This window comes from Trichechus manatus, unplaced genomic scaffold (assembly GCF_000243295.1).
Source record: "Trichechus manatus latirostris isolate Lorelei unplaced genomic scaffold, TriManLat1.0 scaffold00302, whole genome shotgun sequence".
Taxonomy (NCBI): Eukaryota; Metazoa; Chordata; class Mammalia; order Sirenia; family Trichechidae; genus Trichechus; species Trichechus manatus.
Window position 1 is genome coordinate 701,585 of NW_004444238.1, and position 19,585 is coordinate 721,169.

At 40.7% G+C, this 19,585-nt stretch overlaps 2 protein-coding genes and 1 pseudogene across 2 annotated transcripts; 2 read left to right on the top strand and 1 right to left on the bottom strand.

Moving 5' to 3' along the window:
* Positions 1 to 239: 239 nt before the first annotated feature.
* LOC101359346 (upstream-binding factor 1-like protein 1) lies at positions 240 to 1,439 on the top strand. The gene has a single exon (XM_004390487.3). The coding sequence runs from the start codon at positions 249 to 251 to the stop codon at positions 1,437 to 1,439; it is 1,191 nt and encodes a 396-aa protein (XP_004390544.1). The 5' UTR covers positions 240 to 248.
* A 4,077-nt stretch (positions 1,440 to 5,516) lies between these two features.
* Positions 5,517 to 7,080, bottom strand: LOC101359608 (G-patch domain and KOW motifs-containing protein pseudogene; annotated as a pseudogene).
* A 2,423-nt stretch (positions 7,081 to 9,503) lies between these two features.
* Positions 9,504 to 16,618, top strand: LOC101359869 (tripartite motif-containing protein 43-like). The gene is made up of 6 exons (XM_004390488.1): positions 9,504 to 9,911; positions 10,597 to 10,692; positions 12,182 to 12,412; positions 13,073 to 13,095; positions 13,637 to 13,737; positions 16,125 to 16,618. Exons 1-6 carry the CDS (start codon positions 9,504 to 9,506, stop codon positions 16,616 to 16,618), a joined length of 1,353 nt encoding a protein of 450 aa, XP_004390545.1.
* Positions 16,619 to 19,585: the final 2,967 nt, after the last annotated feature.

A 19,585-nucleotide genomic window follows, 5' to 3' on the forward strand; every position in this document is an offset into this window, starting at 1 on the left:
GTTGGGTGAGTTTTTATTTATACTGTTAAATCACACAAAGAATATATCTCAAGTAGCGTATGTTTTTCTCATTCATTCCATGAAGAGTAATTTTTCTTCTCCTTCTCTTTAGGACCATATTATCTATCACACATGCTGCAGGACTTGAAGAAATAACTCACTTGCTGAATCTTGAGAGTGAAGAAGTTTGAGCTCCTGTTGAGGTTTCTGGACAGCTAGGGCCATAAAAGTGGTCCAAAGACCTAAAAATGTCATCGTGTAAAGGCCAAGCCCACTGGTCTGAAGAAGACGTCCTGATGTTACTGGAATGCATGGAGAATAACCTCCCACCCAATGATAAGCAAAAGTTCAAAACAACCCAGTCACATATGAACTGGGAAAAGGTAGCTTTCAGAGATTTTTCTGGAGAAATGTGCAAAAACAAATGGTTACAGATTTCTTATAATTTGAGGAAGTCTCGCACTTTGAAAGAATTAGTCCTGGAAGCTCAGGAACGTGTTAAAAAGCTCTCCAAAAACAAAAAATTCAGGAATCATCCAGACTTCCCCAAGAAGCCTTTGACTGCTTATTTCCGCTTCTTCAAGGACAAGTGTTCCCAGTACTCCCAGATGCACCCTGAGCTGAGCAACCAGGAACTGACCAAGGTTCTATCCCAGAAATACAAAGAGCTTCCAGAGAAGATGAAACTGAAATATATTCAAGATTTCCAGAAGGAGAGACAGGAATTTAAAGAAAAACTGGATCGTTTCAAGAAAGACCACCCTGATCTCATCCAGAACTGCAAGAAATCCGATGTCCCTAAGAGGCGCCAAACTCAAACCCAAAAGAGTTGTCAGGGAAATATGAACAAAATGAGGTCCTCGATGGAGACTAGTGACTTCCCCAAGGTGATGAAATTCCATGGAGAGCCTGAGAAGCCCCCCATGAATGGATACCACAAGTTCCACCAGGATATGTGGTCAAATAGGGAGCTGCAACACGTGCCCATGAGACAGCGCATGGTGGAGATTGGTAGACGCTGGCAGCGCGTCCCACAGACCCTGAAGGACCATTATAAGAACCTGGCTGAGGAGCTGCAGAAACAGTACAGGGTGGACCTGGATCTCTGGCTCAAGAGACTGTCTCCTGAGGAATATGCAGCATACAGAGAGACAAGTTATTCTAAGGGCAAGGATATGCGCAAACTCAGACAGATATCGCTGCAGTCTCTGTCAGTTAAGGGCCTGCAAGAAGGTCTTGGAGGGGAGCAGCAGCTGCAAGTTCCAGGCACAGATTCGCCAGAGACTATTCAGGTCAATCATCATCCTTCACAGGGATCAGCAGAAAATAAGAACGAAGACGTGGAAATGGAGGAAGGTAGTGACTCTTCAGACACCAGCAGTGAGGATGAGGATAGCGACTCCAGCTCATCTTCCTCAGAAGACTCAGACTCCAACTGAGTTGGATCCTAAAGCGAGAGACCCTCTCCTATTTCCTTCCTGTTTTTCTTCTTTCTTTTCCCTTCCTCCACCTCAATACAAAGTACGAGAGGTTGGCAGAAAGGGAACTTGAAGTTGGGGGCAAGGGTGTCTTTTTGGGAAAATAACTAGAAGACTGAGCCAGTATTGGGCTCCCTATCACAGTACCACCCGTCTCCCAACGAATTCCATGTTTTTAAGGCTCTTGGAATAAACAATAAGATGTCTAGGCAGTGGGGACACTCTAGATTAGACTGAGTACTCCTGAAATGTGGAATTGGTAGAGTTGGTAAGAGGACACATAAATCTGTGACCTCTACCTTCTCTGCTGAGCTCTCTGAATTCCTGCACTGATATTGGGTTGACAAATATTTGATGGGAGATAGGATAGGTGCTTTTAAGAAAATTGTCCAAATCCTGGGATCTCTCTTACCCACTCCCTGAAGGAAGGAATTGGTTATTTCCAATGCTACAGTTGGCATAGTCATGTGGGCAGTATTGATTATGTCTATATATTTAACTCATAGCTGTCAATGATATTTTTTATTTCTGAATTCAAAAAATAAAAATAAAAATTTAAAATAAGAACTTAACTGTTTCATTTGAATGAACTTTCCATACAATCAGTGCCCTCTAAATTTGGGCACTGGTTTCCAGGAAATGTCTGTATTTATTCTGGCAGAAATCACATCTACTTTCCACTGCTCCAGGTGCAAATGAGTCTCAACTTCGGCATACTATATATATATGGATATGAATTTCTCCTGCCAGTCTCCTGGTTCTGCTACCTCTACTGGTGATGTTTCTCTGCTGCTGCTTCTCACTATCTTGCCACCTCCAGTGTTACAGCTCTCTCTATATCTCCTGGGTCCGGGAACGTCTCAGCACAGGCATCCCAGGTCCAAAAGACATGATCGAATCCTGGCTATTCTTTCGTGGTGGTTGTGAAATCTCTCCCCTGCCTCTGGGATGGCCCATTTTCAGCCTAGCGGGATATCAAAACTGACCAATCGCCTTAAAAACCTATGATCAGCCATCTAAGATACTACACTGGTCTTACCCCTTTAGCAGCAAGGGAGAATGAAAAAAATAAGACGCAAGGGAAAGATTAGTCCAGAGGACTAATGGACCACAGCTACCATGGCCTCCACCAGACTGAGTCCAGTACAACTAGATGGTGCCTGGCTACCACCACTGACTGCTCTGACCAGGATCATCACAGAGGGTCCTGGACAGAGCTGGAGAAAAATGTGGAACAAAATTCTAACTCACAAAAAAAGACCAGACTTACAGGCCTGACAGAGACGAGAAACCCTGAGAATACGGCCCCCAGACACCCTTCTAGCTCAGTAATGAAGTCACTCCCAAGATTCACCAACCACCCAAGGATCAGACAGCCCCATAAAACAAAATGAGACTAATAGGGCACAACAGTCCAGGGACAAGGACTAGAAGGCAGGAGAGGATAGGAAAGCTGGTAATAGGGAACCCAAGGTTGAAAAGGGACAACGTTAACATGTTGTGGGGTTGTTAACCATTGTCATAAAACAATATGCGTACTAACTGATTAATGAGAGACTATTATTCTGTAAATCTTCATCTAAAGCACAATAAAAAAAGAAAAAAAAACAGAACTGTGAGAAAATAAATTCCTGTTCTTTAAAGCCAAAAAAAAAAAATTGACCAATCCCCTTGGTGGGCCACAATTACCTTATCTACATGGTCCCACCCAATTACTTAGGTGGCAGTAGCAAGACCATGGCAATAAAGGCCACACAAAAGCAATCCATTGCACAGCAAATAACAACAACAAATAAATTGAGATTGACTAGTTCTTCCAGACAGTGAGCCTCAGAGAGGGATTGTGGGGCAGCATCAAGCCTCCTTGGCCCCCATCCTCTGAGGCTTATGTTGCTCCAGGGAATCGTTTGAATAAAGGACTCCTTCAAATCTGGTGAAAACCCTTTAATACAAAAGAAAATAAGATAAATAATGTGGACATTGATAAGGTTTAAAATAAGAAAAATGCTGTCTTAATAAAGTTGTCAGAAATTGAGTGCATCCCCATAATAAAAGAACCTTAAACAAGTTTTCTGTGGCCCCTGGACTCTCTGCCAACGCAGAACTAAAACAATTCCTGAGACCATGTCTTCAGACAAAGATTAGACTGGACTATGGGACATAAAAGGATACTTGTGAAGAGTGTGCTTCTTAGCTCAAGTAGATACATGAGACTAGATGGGCAGCTTCTGTCCGGAGGTGAGATGAGAAGGCAGAGAGGGTCAGGAGCTGGTTGAATGGACACAGGAAATCAGGTGGAAAGGAGGAGTGTGCTGTCACAGTATAGGGGAGCAATTAGGGTCACGTAACAATGTATGTATAAATTTTTGTATGAGAGACTAACTTGAATTGTAAACTTTCACTTATAGTACAACAATTTAAAATAAATAAGGAAATTCTACAAGGCACTGAAAAAAAAGTTTTCATTTTTGATGTGATTTCCCTGCATCTATGATATTAATGAGGCAGGATTAGAGGCAGTTATGTTAATGAGGCATAACTCATTCTACAAGATTAGGTTGTGTCTTAAGTGAATCACTTTTGAGATATGAAAGAAAGAAGCTAGCAGAAAGACAGAGGGACCACATGCCACCAAGAAAGTTGTGCCAGGAGTAGAGCAGACCCTTTGGACCCAGGTCCGTGTGCAGAGAAGCTCCAAGACCAAGAGAAGATTGATGACAAGGACCTTCCTCCAGAACAGACAGAGGAAATGTACCCCCGGAGCTGGCATCCTGATTTTGGACTTGTAGCCTCCTAGACTGTGAGAAAATAAACTTCTGTCTGTTAAAGCCATCCATTTGTATTTCCGTTATAGCAGAACTAGATAACTAAGACAAAGGCTCCAAAATGTCACTCCCCAGTCTACTCCCTCTACCCTTTATGCAGCTAGACATGAGCTTAGCTGGTCACCTTAACGTAGATACACTCTCCCTGCTGAGTCTCTGCCCTCTGTCCCTAGAGCTGGACCTCACCTCTTGTCCTATCCCTGAAAGGCTCAATTCAGGGCAAACCTAAAATTTCAGAGGACTCAAGCAAAGCTTTGGTGGCCTTTTGGTTGCTCACTGAGATTCCTGCACACACAAATGGGACATTCAGGAAACTGGGGCTCCCTCCTTCCCTCTCTCTTCCTGACAGTGACCCTTGCTCCTCAGAGCCTCTCTCCAGCTCTCACCTGACTCAGGCTGTTGTGGGCACCAGAATCTCTGAGCATACAAGAAGATGCTTTAAACACGCCTGTGCAGAGCTCTGAGCTGCTTCTCCAGATCCACAGCTTGGCTTTCCCAGACCCCAGGAAGGATAGATGGGGACAATTGTAATAGAAGAGGGGCTTCTCAAGGGTCCAGGGTAGCATCTCAATTCACCCTATCAGTAGTGGACTAAATGGATTGGAGACATAAACCTGTCATTATTACCTTCTCAAGTAGAAATAAAATCCAATTTACCTAAACCCAATTCCTCTTTCTCATCCCTTTTCAGGGTTCCTGAGCTGGGGCTTCCCAACCTTTCTTTCCTGTTTCCCCTGAGTTGTGATGGGAAGTGCCAGATGGAGAATCCTGGTCCTGGTGTTGCTCTTGAGCCCTTGGAGGCTTGATCTGGAGTATGTAGAGCAGAAGAAATCTCCATTCTGAAGTGGAGGCCAAAGCCTGCCTTACATACAATTCTTGCATTAAAATAGAAAAAATAAGTCAGTAAATAAAATATAACTGTTCTAGTTAACAGACTATAATTAAGCCAACCTCAGGCAAACAAACCATTTCCAAATTTTCCAAGACATTTGCTAAAATCATAAACTGATGACATCCTCTTTTCTACCTTTTTAAACTGTTAAAAATAAAAGTCCTCAGTAAAAAAAAAAAAAGTATATATATATATGTAAGTTGGGATGTGGGGGTTTATTTGTTGAAAAGTTAATATTTCTTTTTTTATTTGAAATGATTTTTATTATATATTACATTCCGGTGAATATTGGGTTTGTTTCTAGCATCACTTCTGGTCCATTCATCTTTGTCCTCGTTCCTGTACCAGTACAGCACTTGCAAGTGCTAGGCGCAAAACATTATAGTCCAATATTACTGAAAACAAGTTTTTTATGCTGTAGGGAACTGGGAAGAGTCTGGGGGACTGGAGTGGGTCACACAGGTCAGTCTCCATCTGAGTCCCTGGGCCCATGTACTAGCAGACATCATCTTAGTGAAGCTCTACCGATTGTCTCTCCGAGGCTGTATTAAAGCCTGGCTCCTCTCTGTGTCTTGGTCCAGTAGGTGTCCCACCCTTCCAGCCTGTGGTCCCACCTTTCCAGCCTGTGGTCCCAGCACCACCATCACACAGTTGCCCTTGACCTTGGGAATCTGGGTCTGACACACAAGTATCTGGGCTCAGGATATCTTCAGTTGTCATCTTGGTGTTGTAAAACTGGCCGCCCTTATGCAGCTTGTCCACAAACCACACACGCAGATCTCTACCAATAAGTGCCAACTCCTGGGAGCTGCATCCTCCCTTTTGACTGCCGGCCCATCCGGTTGGTCTGTAGAGTGTTTCCGCTTCCTCTCTGAGTCCTCCTGCTGAACACCGAGGTCCCAATATTGGAGGGCCTTCCATTGCAAGGCAGTTCCGTTCCATTGTTCTGAGGAAGTTTTGCTCACTTGGCTGAGATCCAAGAAGTTCTTGCCAAACTTCTGCTGGGAGACAGGCCGTGGGCAGTACTCACTAACAGTCACTGCTAGGGTCACCATTGTCAAAAGAACCATGGCCCGAACATTGTCAGGATCGAGGCCTTCAACCTTCCTGTAGACACCTTGGTAGGGGCCAAACAGGACCACTACAGTTCCTCCAGGCCCCAGTCCTTGAGGTTGGTCTTCCTTTTCCTTCTTTTGTACCTCATCTGGCTTTGGCAGTCAGCGGGGGCCAGTGGGGGCCTTGGCCTGGGTCAGGCTGGCACACAGCACTAACCCATTGGGCATCTGTGAGTGGACATGGGGCTTCACTGCTTGATCGAAGGTGTGCCCAATGCCCTTGCCAGCTTTCCCGCCCATGCCCTACAGCATGGACAGCCCATAGGCCTCCACAGAGACTCCCTCATGATCTGCCTCCTCTGGCACTGACTCAGCCTGGAGTTCGCTGTGTGCCCCTTCCCCTGTGGGGATGCATCCTTTCTGGATCATGGGTATAGCGATTCTGGAGTCGACACCCTCATTCTCTGTTTCCTCCAGAGACTTCTTGGATTCCTCAATCAGCTCTTTCATGGCCTGGGACATCAGCACCCCATCCACCAAGCCCTCAGTATTTCTGGATGTCCAGGTGCCTGGGTCAGTAGCTGCCTGCAATGTCCATTCTGAATCAAAGGGATGACAAACTGCTTGGGGGCTTCTGAGAGCTTCACACTCTGCAGCTCCTTCCCTTCCACAGTTTTCAAGAAATCCTTTTCCTCCCCGGCAGCCCTCACACTGTCTCCCAGGTCTACCACCTGCCTCTGAGCCGACATTCGACTAAAGCTGCAAGAATTTGGGGCAGTAGACACTGTCACCTTCCACAAAACATTCTCTTGAGCATCTGTATCCACCATCTTACCCCACTTTCCAGACCTGTGCCCTGTTTGCCAAAAGTTAATGGGTATTTCTTGATGAGATAATGTTTGTAGAGATTTGCTTACTTATGGAGATTATCAAGGTATTAAATCAATCATTTCTTTTGTTTTGAAAAAACCTAATCATTCCCAGTAACACCTATTGGAAGACCCATGAAATACAATCACTGGGAACAATTGGGTGTGGTCTTCAGGGTTCTATAAAAGGCATCCAAGGAACCACAATCACTCTTCTCCCTCCAGAAGAGACAGACTGAGTCTGGAACTCTCCTGCCTGTGGAGTCTTCTGAAAGCTACTTCAACCTCACCGGGAGAAATTGATCCCTTAACTGACTTCGATAACACTACTTCTCCGCAAGCATTAGTGAAACCCTTCACATATTGTTTAAGTGAGTTAGGTGAGTACACAATTTACGGAAGTGGAGTTCCTGCTACTTTCTGAAAACAAGAAAATAATAATAATAATTTTAGTTTATTGGTCACGAAATTGAGGTGTTTTTCTATGTAATGATTTCATTTGCCTCGTTTATAAAAATTAGTCCTTTCCTTAACCTACATGTGAATTAATCTATGATGTCAATATTCTTATATAGTGGAGTTAATGGGGTGATTAAATTTTGTCTTATTTTTATGTATGCCTTGGATGTTCACATTGATTAGAAGGACTCAGAAAGTAGTTGCCAGATATCTTGTAATTTTGTACTTGGTATGGTTCCTGAAAAAGGAATAAAAAACCAAACCTGTTGCTGTGGATTCAATTCCAACTCATAATGACCCTACTGGACGGAGTAGAACTGCTCCACTGGGTTTCCAAGGAGCACCAGGTGGATTTGAACTGCTGACCTTTTGGTTAGCAGCCGAACTCTTAACCACTATGCCACCATGGTTTCAGAAAAAGGAATAAAAGTACTTTATTCTATATGAAGTTCATAAACTACTGTTATAAAAGTAGTGCATACATGTATACATAAGAGGAATATTCTTCTACAAGTATATAATGCAATGATTGGTTTGGGGGGAAAAAAAAACTATTTTTGATCCTGCTAAGTGTCTCTTTAGAAAATTTTGTTTACTGACTTAAATTTTAAAGAAGCCAGGAAATTCTTGGGTACAAAATTGTCACTGCTGACCATACAGGAATATCAGAAACGTGAGTGCCATTTATACTCATTGAGTGTAAAAATGAGAACCCAATGTTTTAACTAAATTAATTTTTAAAAGCACAGCTATTTGGCACTGATTTTCACTATTACATGATACTTTCATCTTTTCACAGTGTGAAGGGGTGCTTGCTAATAGGTTGAAAGGGCGTGGAAGATATCACTAGTCTCTTTAATTTTTGGTTTGTTTAAATGCCCAGTGTAGATAATAAGATATTTTAAAAGCTTGTTGTTGGGAGGTGTCGAGTCGATTCTGACTCATAGAAACTCCACATGATACAGTAGAACTGCCCCATAGGGTTTTCTTGGCAGAGTACCGGGTCCTTTACCTGAGTAGTCACTGGGTGGGTTCGAACCACCAACCTTTCCGTTAACATCTAGGTGCTTACCCTTTGCACCACAAGGGCTTCTTCATATATGTTCGTATATAAAGGTTCTGATTGAAATCTGATCCAATTTTACAAAGCTTAGTTTAATTCTTATTAACACTTTCGTATTCAGAAACTGATTTTTTTTGTTGCGTTCTGTTTGAATAACAAAGAATTTCCAAGGAGAAATTTTGGTTTTGTGAATATGTTCAGCATGTATGTATTTCTAATGCATAATACATACTTATAAGCATTTTGTATTAGAATTATATCCCAACTTCATAGACAGTCTTGGCACAGTAAAATAGCAGACGTGTTCACTTAAATTAAAATGACTGATTTTGCCTGTGTGGTATCTTGGAAAGTAATGGTTAGCTGATTTTAGTTTTAGTTGAAGGTTTGAGTTCTGCCTCCAACATTAACTAGCAGTGTGATTTTGGGTAAGTCATCATGGTAGAATGATTTTGTCAATTAAATGAAATAATAGAGGTTAAAAGGTTTAGTTGCTTGACCTTTGCTAAACCAGTCAGTGACTAGGAACATTACGATTGATTTTTATACCAATCAGAATAATATAGATTGTGTTAAACTACTGAAGCTCCAACCCAAGAAGGAAAGGACACAAACTGAGGTTCTTTTATGGAGGAGAAAAGGAGTTGATGCTGTAAATGCATGTTGATTAGGAAGCCAACAGTTTTCAACAGAGCTTGAGAGCTGTCTTTGTGCCTCAGTTTCCAATTTTTGTCATTGGTAAAAGAAACTCTATCCAGCCTAGACATAAGTATATTACTGAGTCACAACTGGAGTAAACATTTGCTTAGTCTTTTGAGTCTGTGGGGCAGATAAACTCTTCTCATTTTCTTTCCTTAGGAAAATGGACTTCGACATCTCCCAAGCCTTCCAAAAGGAACTCACCTGCTGCATTTGCTTGAACTACCTTACAGACCCCGTCACCATAGGCTGTGGGCACAGTTTCTGTAGGCCCTGTCTCTGCCTTTCCTGGGAAGAAGCCAAAACTTCCCAATGCCCTGTGTGCAGGGAAACATCAAAGAAGACAGACATCAAATCCAGTATTCTTGTGAAGAATCTGGTGTTCCTTGCCAGACAACACAGTCTCTGTCAGTTCCTGAGCTCTGAGGAACAGATGTGTGGGACACACAAGGAGACAAAGAAGATGTTCTGTGAAGAGAACAAGAGCCTGCTCTGTTTGCTCTGCTCTAAGTCTCTGGAGCACAAGGCTCACAGACACTGTTCCATAGAATGTGCAGTTGAGGAATACCGGGTAAGCGATGCGTCTGAAAGCCTTTGAAAGCCAGAGGATAATAGAGCTAAGAGAGTATAAGGAAGATGAGTACCATGATGATAATTAATCCACTCGTTACTGAAAGTCTAACATATGGTAGCTACTGTCCTAGGCAGAAAGGATAAAGCTGTGAATAAAATAGGCAAGTAAACCTGCCTTCATGGAGATTGCATTCCAGTGGGAGGGTAATTCAGTTAATTTTTATTATTACTTTGATTATGCAAAATGAAGCCCAGGACACCGTAAACCTCACATTTTCAGAAATAGCTTCTGGCTACAAAAACCACATGTTTAATGAGTTTTTTTATATTGGGGCCATATTTAGTAATATTGGACAAACATATAGGATAATAGTATAGAGAATCAACAGGGGACTAACATCAATAGAACCAAATTTTGTGGCAAGATGCTTATGGGAAAATTAGTTACATTGCATAAAGTGTTAGTCAGTTTTCTTAGGCAAATCATTTTTTACTTTACATGGCCTTATAGCCTGAACTTTCCCAGAATTGATAATTCTCAGGGGTAGTCAGGGAAACATGATCCTTCCACTTTCCCTGAAGTACATTTGTGTAACATCCACTGCGTTTGGCCACCAGTTAGGGTCTACAATCTATAATATCTGTTCCCTTGGTGCTTAAATTTACTATTTTTGTTTTTGCAGGAGAAGCTCTTAAAACAAATGAGGTCTTTATGGGAAAAGATCCAAGAAAATCAGAGAAATCTAAACGAAGAGTGCAGAATAATCAACCTGTGGATGGTAAGCATGAGACCATGTTTTCCTCCTAACCAGCTTGTTACTGACATGCTGGGACCTTATCTATTAAGAATTTGAGCTTTAATCATCATTGCCATGAGATTCTGTGAGTACATTTGTTGATAGAAAAAAGGATCTGCTGTTTTTATGTAGGATAGTATCCACAGTTAGGATTTCTAGAACTTAGTATATCAGGAACTAGGGGAAAAAGTCCATCAGAACAAAGGGCAACAAGCTCTAAAATGGAGGTACGTGCAGGGATTTGGAGAAGTTCAATAATCCTTGGTCAGGAGTTGAGAAGTTTCTAGATAGGTTCACAATCAATCTGAGTTTTAAAGTACAAGTGTTAAAAACATCAATAGATATGGCAGGCAGAGAATTCTGTATGAGGTGAATTCTAGAAATTAAAGAGTACGTAATTGGGAATTACAGCTATTTCATACTGATAATACAATTATGCCCATGGGAGAAAAAGATTTGAATAGAAATTTAGGAAGTGAGCTAGTGGTGGTGAAAAGTGATAACATAGTAATTAGAGAATGATATAGGATCATTTAGGAGAAATTTCAACTCATTGAAAAACTGGGGAAAAAAGGCAGAGAAAAGGACTTGGTGAGGAGAGAATGAATACATGGGTATTGGCAGCAGTCATGCAGTGGAGTGAGGATTAATGTTTCTGAAATGTCAGGTCAAACTGAGATCCTGATGTCTTAAGTTCTTATTATCAGGAAGGAATCTCATCCACAGCAACAAGGAATAGTTATGGGAGAAATCAGATGGAGGGTTTGGGATTAGGAATTTTAGGAAGATTTTGTCTGATGATTTCTAATCCTCAGAATAATAGGCAACATTCTTGTTAAGAGTGAATGATCAGGCTATGGATTAAGGAGATTTGCAATGAGAGGCTAAATTAGTAACAAAGAGATCAGAATGAGAAATATGATTTAATAATCAATCATAAATTTATCTTTTTACATGTAATCTTTCATATTTTAGGGAACATATATTTGTAAAGTAGAGGATCAGGAAAAAGAGGAAGACCCTAAATGAGATGGACTGACAGAGCAATTGTTACAATAGGCTGAAACATAGAACCTATTGTTAGGATGGCTCAGGACCAGACATTGTGTCATTGTGTTGTACATAGGGTCTCTATGAGTCAGAACCGTCTCAGTGACACCTAACAACAAAAACATATTTAAAAAATTGACTCTGAAAGACATTTCTACAGGCATTTTGGGAACCTAAGAAGTGGATTAAAGTGTTCTGAGGAAAGGATGGGTTTCTATAGTTAATAAAGAATGAAAAATAAGTGAAGGAAGGAAGAGAGGGATGAGTGTGGTTTCTGGTAAATGGAAAGACATAAAGTTAGGTTACTTGTAGGTGGTTGCTGGAGTACTTGATCATGAATCAAAGAGAAATGAATGACGTGTAAGTGGTAAAGGATAAAGTCAGCCTGGGTATGTGATCTAGGAAATCCATGTCCCTGCAGGATTATCTGTGTCTACGGAGAGAGATGATCAGAGATGAATATCGGAAGTTACATCCAGTTCTCTACAGGGAAGAAAAAGAACACTTACAGGGACTGAAAAGTGAAAGCAAAAAGATTTTTCAGCAACTCAAGAAAAGCAGAGCCATAATGGTTCAAAAAAGAAAACACCTAAGAGAAATGCATGAGGAGCTGCTGAATTTGTGCCACAAACCAGATGTGGAGCTGCTCCAGGTAAGAAGTGAGGCTATTAGTTCAAATTCACATCTTTGACTTCTATTAGGTGTTTTGAACCAAAATCCTATTTCTTCTTCTACTCCTGTGGGGAGTGTTATTGTCCAAGTGAGTATGATAGAAACTTCAACTCCTATCCTAACCAGGAACAACAAACCTTTGTGAAACTGTGAGAGTAATTTCTCTTCTAAATTCTCATTAATTCACTTCTCTATCCACCAGAAAGGAACAACTTATTCATAAGCATTCTAGTCTCCAGGTGGGAAGTATGAGGAAGGGGAAAAGCTAAAAATTCACGTCCTCCTTTTTGGAAGTCTTAGACTTGAATTGCACTTGTCTTGGGGCACATAACCCTTTGGGAACCATTCCTGTGAAAAGACAACCTTGCAGATAGCTGATGGTTGCAGCAATGCAGTCCCTACTTACGTTCTTCTCTGTCTTCATTCACCCTCAGTGCCTTTAATCATCAAGAATTTAGTTTCTGTCAATGTGTTCTACTGTGATTTTCCTTTAGAGAGGAAAAGGAAAAGGAATGTACAAAATCCAGAGTGGTAGAACGGAGTGTCTAGCGTTTTTTCGAACTTTCCCAAATCCAAAGACAGACTGGGCAGAAAAACCAATTTCTGAAGAATTCTAAATTTTTCTTTTTTTTCTTTTCAGAATTTGGGAGACACATTGACAAGGTAAGTATGGCCTTCAATGCAAACTAGAGCACCATGAGAGCTAGGAAAGAGATCAAAGTATTTCTATCAAAATGAAGTTACTGAGATACTAAATCTCCTATCTGTATATGGATTTGTGTGAGTGCATGTGTTTGTATGTATTTTACTGAATATAATTTTCTATTACACTCTATCAGACATTAGTTTTGTTTTGTCTTTCTGTGCTCATGGAGGTATTCATTGTATTGTTCAGTGCAGAAGTCACTAGAAAATAGCTATGTTTGATTTTAGATTTCAAAATCATAAACATATTAAAGTGCATGGACTAGCTTTTCCAGGCAGTAGTTGAGAGGCACGCACCTAAGAGAATCAGAGGGTGTAAGCAGGGACAGAAGAAAAGAAAGATTCCCTAATAACTGCAAAACTTATCTCAGGATCATGGAAGTACACGACAATATCAGGAGTTCTGATGAAATATTTTCAGTTGAATGCTGAGGTCTTTTTTAAATACTGTGACAACCGTTTGGCACCTGAGAGATTAACTGATTCTTCCCCCTGGCAGGAGTGAGTCCCTGCTGCAGCTGCACATGCCTCAGCCTGTGAACCCAGCGCTTGGTGCCAGGCCCATCACTGGCCTGATAGACAGGTTCAACCAATTCCAAGGTGAGTGCCAGCCCAGTGGTGGGACTCCATACAGTGTCCTTCAATAATGATTTTCGATGGACACTATGGAGCCCTAGTGGTGCAGTGATTAAGAGCTTGGCTGCTAACCAAAGGTCCACAGTTGGAATCCACCAGCCACTCCTTGGAAACCATATGGGGCAGTTCTACTCTGTCCCATAGGGTTGCTATGAGTTCAAATCGACTTGACGGCAGTGGGTTTGGTTTTTTATGGACAATATTTCCCTCTTGATTAATCCTTGACTGAGGAGGGAACAGCCTCCTAAGAGGCATTTATAGTCATGGTTGCCCTGTGATAATATGAAAAAATCTAAATGAAAGCTATATCTATTAGACAATTAGAAATTAGACAATGAGAAACAGAAACAATCAAAAAGGGCACCTAGTGCTGTGGCGACCATGGTCTCGGGAATATCTGGCTCAATTGGCATAACATATAGAGAATATGTTCTCCAATCTATAGAAAATGCGTTGTACAATCTACTTTGGTGAGTATCGTCTGGGCTCATAAAAGCCTGTGAGCAGCCATCTAAGATACTTCACTGGTCTCACCCATTTGGGACCAAGGGAGAATGAAGAAAACTTAAGACACAAAGGAAAGATTAGGCCAAAGGACTAATGGACCACAACTACCACGGCCTCCACCAAACTGAGTCCAGTACAGCTAGATGATACCTGGCTACCTCCACTGACTGCTCTGACAGGGATCACAATAGAGGGTGCTGGATAGAGCTGGAGAAAAATGCAGAACAAAATTCTAACTCACAAATATCACACTTACTGGCCTGACAGAGACTGGAGATAAACCCCGAGAGTATTGTCCCCAGACACCCTTTTAGCTCAGTAATGAAGTCAATCCTGAAGTTCACCCTTCATCCAAAGATTAGACAGGCCCATAAAACAAAACTAGACTAAAGGAGCGTATCAGCCCAGGGGCAAGGACTAGAAGACAGGAGGGGACAAGAAAGGTGGTAATGGGGAACTAAAGGTCAAGAAGGGAGAGTGTTGACATGTCCTGGGGTTGTTAACCAATGTTCTAAAACAATATGTGTACTAACTGTTTAATGAGAAGCTACTTTGTTCTGTAAACCTTCATCTGAAGTACAATAAATAAAAGTTCAGTTTAAAAAATTAAATGTATATTTAAAATCTAAAAAAAAAAAAGAGCTCCTAAATCCGTTCTGAGATAAAATATCAGTTATTCATTTAGTCATACCGAACTGCTTATTTAGTTAGGGCATTCAAGTTTTAACCAAAGTACAGTTAGTTATGGTGATAGGTTTGGTGTTTTAGTTATCTAGTGCTGCTATAACAGAAATACCACAAATCAGTTGCTTTAACAAGCAGAAATGTATTTTCTCACAGTTTAGGAGGCTAGAAGTTTGAATTCAGGGTGCCAGCTCTAAGGGAAGGCTTTCTATCCCTTAACTCTGGAGAAGTTCTTATTCCTTTGCTCCTTAATGATCTTCATCTGGCATGGTTTCTATCCTCTCCCATCTCTGCTTGCTGCCTTGCTTTTTTAATCTCTTTTATATCTCAAAGAAGACTGACTTAAGACACATCTTATGCTAATTCTGCCTCATTAGCACAACAAAGGCAACCCATTCCCTAGTGGGATTATAAAACACAGGCATACAAATTAGGATTTATAACACATATTTTGGGGAAACACAATCAATCCGTAGCAGTTGGCAAATTTTAATTTTTAAAATATATTTCTGGTAAAGTTTCTTAGTAACTGAGTTTGTAACAATGTACATTATAGTTGATATAGCTAGAAAATTTTGTGTATAAATATAAATAATGAAAGGCATAAAATAAGAATTTGTGAGGAACAAGAATATAGCAAGGTAGTGGTTGATGAGACAGTAGACAGAATTCCATAGCAGACAGACCTAAACCGGGGAGGTTAGTCTGGCACGTAGAAGAAGACCAAGCCTGAGATGAAATCAGAAGTAAAAGCCAGAGAATTCTTAATAGGAAACTTCTGAAGAAGGTATATTTAGATCTTTTACTTCTTAACTGGAATTTCTTTCCTTCACTGGAATATCATAGTATGCCTGGCAAAGTGATCAGCAATTATTTATCTCTAAGGATTTTCTTTCCCCTGAGGAGGTGCACTAGAGTTAATTTCATAGCCATGACTTGGCCTTATGGAAAGGTCTTCTGTTTCTAATGGGTAATGAAATGTAAAAAATCTTTATGGTTAGGTATTTGTTTATTCTGCAGATATACTGGTAGTCCCTGAATCTGATGATATTCTCCAACCAAGCTGCCCTTTGAAGTCTTGGTCAGGTTTCCAGTGACATGCTAGATCTCGTAAGAATTTAAAAACTGATTTTGACTGGATTATTCTCTTCTTTCCACAGTGAACATTTCCTTGAATTATGAAATAAGCAGTCACAATATCATGCTGTTTGAAGATGTGAGAAGTTTGAGGCTTAGACATGACCCTCAAGAGGCGCATCTTCCTTCTGAAACATCTAAGTACTTTGCTACATGGGGAGCCCAGTCCTTCACCTCCGGAAAACACTACTGGGAGATAGATGTGGACAGCTCTTGGGACTGGGCTGTAGGGGTCTGTAAGGATACTTGGCTAAGGAAGAACGGCCCAGTTGTCGAGTCTGGGGACACATTTCTTCTTATATATGTGAAGGAGGATAACTGTTCCCATCTCTTGACCACCTCCCCACTACTTTCTCAGTACATAGAGAAACCTCTGGGTAAGGTTGGTGTATTTGTTGATTTCAAGACTGGAAGTGTGAGTTTTTCTAATGTTGCCAAAAGTTCCCTCATATGGAGATATCCAGCTTGTTCCTTCAGTTACCCAGTCAGGCCTTTATTTTGCACTGGCCACACATAATCATGATGAAGTGAGGAAACTGGGAGCTCCAAATCTGAGGGAGCCTTTCTCAACTGAAGCTGATCAAGCACACTTTAGTCTCTCTTAGGTTGTTCTGCTTTACTGCAACATCATTTTACCATTGTTAAATATAAAGCTGGTATGAAAATGCAAAATTTTTTTTGTTCTGATTTTCTTTCAATTAAAATCAATTCCTGAGGAACTTTCCTGGAAATATATGATGTTTTTATTTACCTATTTGTGAACTGGCTAGAGTTACAAGAATATATGACTATGAGATTCCACCTTCGAAGTTTAATACAGGAACAGAGAGTGTTTGCATCATAAAGAGACTTGGTTATCTACAGGGCACATATCAGTCTGAAATATTCTTTTCCCTCATCTTGATCTAGTAAAATCATACTTAACAATTCACCCTTGTTGGCGTTGTTAGGTACAATCGAGTCAACTCTGACTCTTAGCGACCCTATGTACAACAGACTGAAACACTGCCCCATCCTGTGCCACCTCACAATTTTTGCAATGCATGAGCCCATTGTTGCAGCCACTGTGTCAATCCATCTCCCTAAGGATCTTCCTCTTTTTTGCTGACGTTTCATTTTACCAACCATGATGTCCTTTTCCAGGGACAGATCCTTCCTGATAAAGTGGGCAAACTACTTGAGATGAAGTCTCACCATCCTTGCTTCTAGAGAGCATTCTAATTGTACTTCTTTCAAGAAAAATTTGTTCTTTCTTCTGGCAGTCAATGGTACATTCGATATTCTTGTCCAACAACATTATTCAAAGGCATCAATTCTTCTTCTGTGTTCCTCACTCATTGTCCAGCTTTCACATGCATATGAAGCAATTGAAAATACTGTGGCTTATGTCCTCAAACTGACATCCTTGTTTTGCATCACTTTAAAGAGGCATTTTCAAGCACATTTGACCAATGCAGCATGTCGTCTGATTTCTTGACTGCTGCTTCTATGGGCTTTGATTGTGGATCCAATAAATTGAAATCCTTGACAAAGTTAATCTTTTCTCTGTTTATCATGATGATGCTTATTGGTCCAGTTGTGAGGATCTTTGTTTTCTTTATGCTGAGGTGCAATCCATACAGAAGGCTGTAGTCTTTGATCTTCATCAGTATGTGCAGCAAGTATTCTTCACTTTCAACAAGCAATGTTGTGTCATCTACATACGGCAGGTTGTTAATGAGTCTTCATCCTGATGCCAGGTTCTGGGATTATTGCTCAGCATACAGACTGAACAAGTAGGGTGCAAGGATACAACCTTGACACACACCTTTCATGACTTTAAACTATGCAGTAACCCTTTGTTCTGTTAGAACAACTTTCACTTGGTCTATGTACAGGCTCCCTATAAGCACGATTAAGTGTTCCAGAATTCCCATTCTTTGCAATGTTATCCATAATTCGTCATGATCCACACAGTTGAATGTCTTTGCATAGTAAATAAAACAAAGATAAACATCTTTCTTGTATTCTCTACTTTCAGCCAAGATTCATCTGACATCAGCAATGATACTCCTCTTTTCAAGTCCTCTTCTGAATCCACCTTGAATTTCTGGCCGTTCCTGGTCAATGGACTGTGGCAACTGCTTTGGATGATTTTCAGCAAAATTTTACTTGTGTGTGATATTAATGATATTGTTGATAATTTCCATATTCTGTTGGATCATCTTTCTTTGTAATGGGAACAAATATGGATCTCTTTCATTCAGTTGGTCAGGAAACTGTATTCCAAATTTCTTGACATAGACGAGTAAGCACCTCCAGCACTGCATCCATTTGTTAAAACATCTCAATTGGTATTTCATCAATTCCTGGAGCCTTGTTTTTCACCATTCCTTTCAGTGCAGCTTGGACTTATTCCTTCAGTACCATTGTTTCTCGATCATATGCTGCCTCCTGAAATGGCTGAATGTAGAACAACTCTTTTTGGTATAGTGACTCTGTGTATTCCTCCCATGTTCTTTTGATGCTACCTGAGTTGTTCAATATTTCCTGCATAGAACCCATCAATATTGCAACTCGAGGTTTGCATTTGCTCTTCAGTTCTTTCAGCTTGAGAAATGCTGAGCACGTTCTTTCCTTTTGGTTTTCTGACTCCAGGTCTTGGCACATTTCATTATAATTCTTTAGTTTGTCTTCTTGAGGCATCCTTTGAAATCTTTTAATCTTTTCTTTCTTTCCTGTCTTTTTTTCATACATAATGTTCTTCATGTCATCTCATAACTCATGTGGTCTTCAGTCATTAGTATTCAATGCACAAAATATCTTCTTGAGATGGTCTCTAAATAAAGGTGGGATTCTGAAGGTCTTACTTTGCCTCTCATAGACTTGTTTTAATTTTCTTCAGCTTGTGTGTCAGCAATTCCCATAGTCTTTTGGTGGTCTGCCCCTAGCCTTCTGCTGATTGACAATATTGAGCTTCTCCATAGTCTCTCCACAGATGTAGTCAATTTGATTCCTATGTATTCCATCTGGCAAGTTCCATGTGTATAATGGCCACTTATGATGTTGTAAAAAGCCATTGGTCTTGCACAATTCTATCATGTGATCTCTGGCATCGTTTCTATTATCAAGGCCATATTTTCCAACTACTGACCCCTCTTCTTTTCTTCCAACTTTTACATGTCAATCACCAGTAATTATCAATGCATCTTGAAAATTTTTATCAATTTCAGACTATGGAAGTTGGTGAAAATCTTCCATTCCCCTCTTTGGCATTAGCAATTGGTGTGTTTCAGGGGACCTTTAGACCAGGAAGAAGAATCTGGATGTCTACTTCTGAAAAAATTGGCCAGTGAAAACCTTATGAATAGCAGGAGAACACTGTCTGATATAGTGCCAGAAAATGAGCTCCACAGGTTGGAAGGCACTCAAAATATGACTGGGGAAGAGCTGAGTCCTCACAGTAGAGTCAGCCTTAATGACATGCATGGAGTCAGTCAAGTTT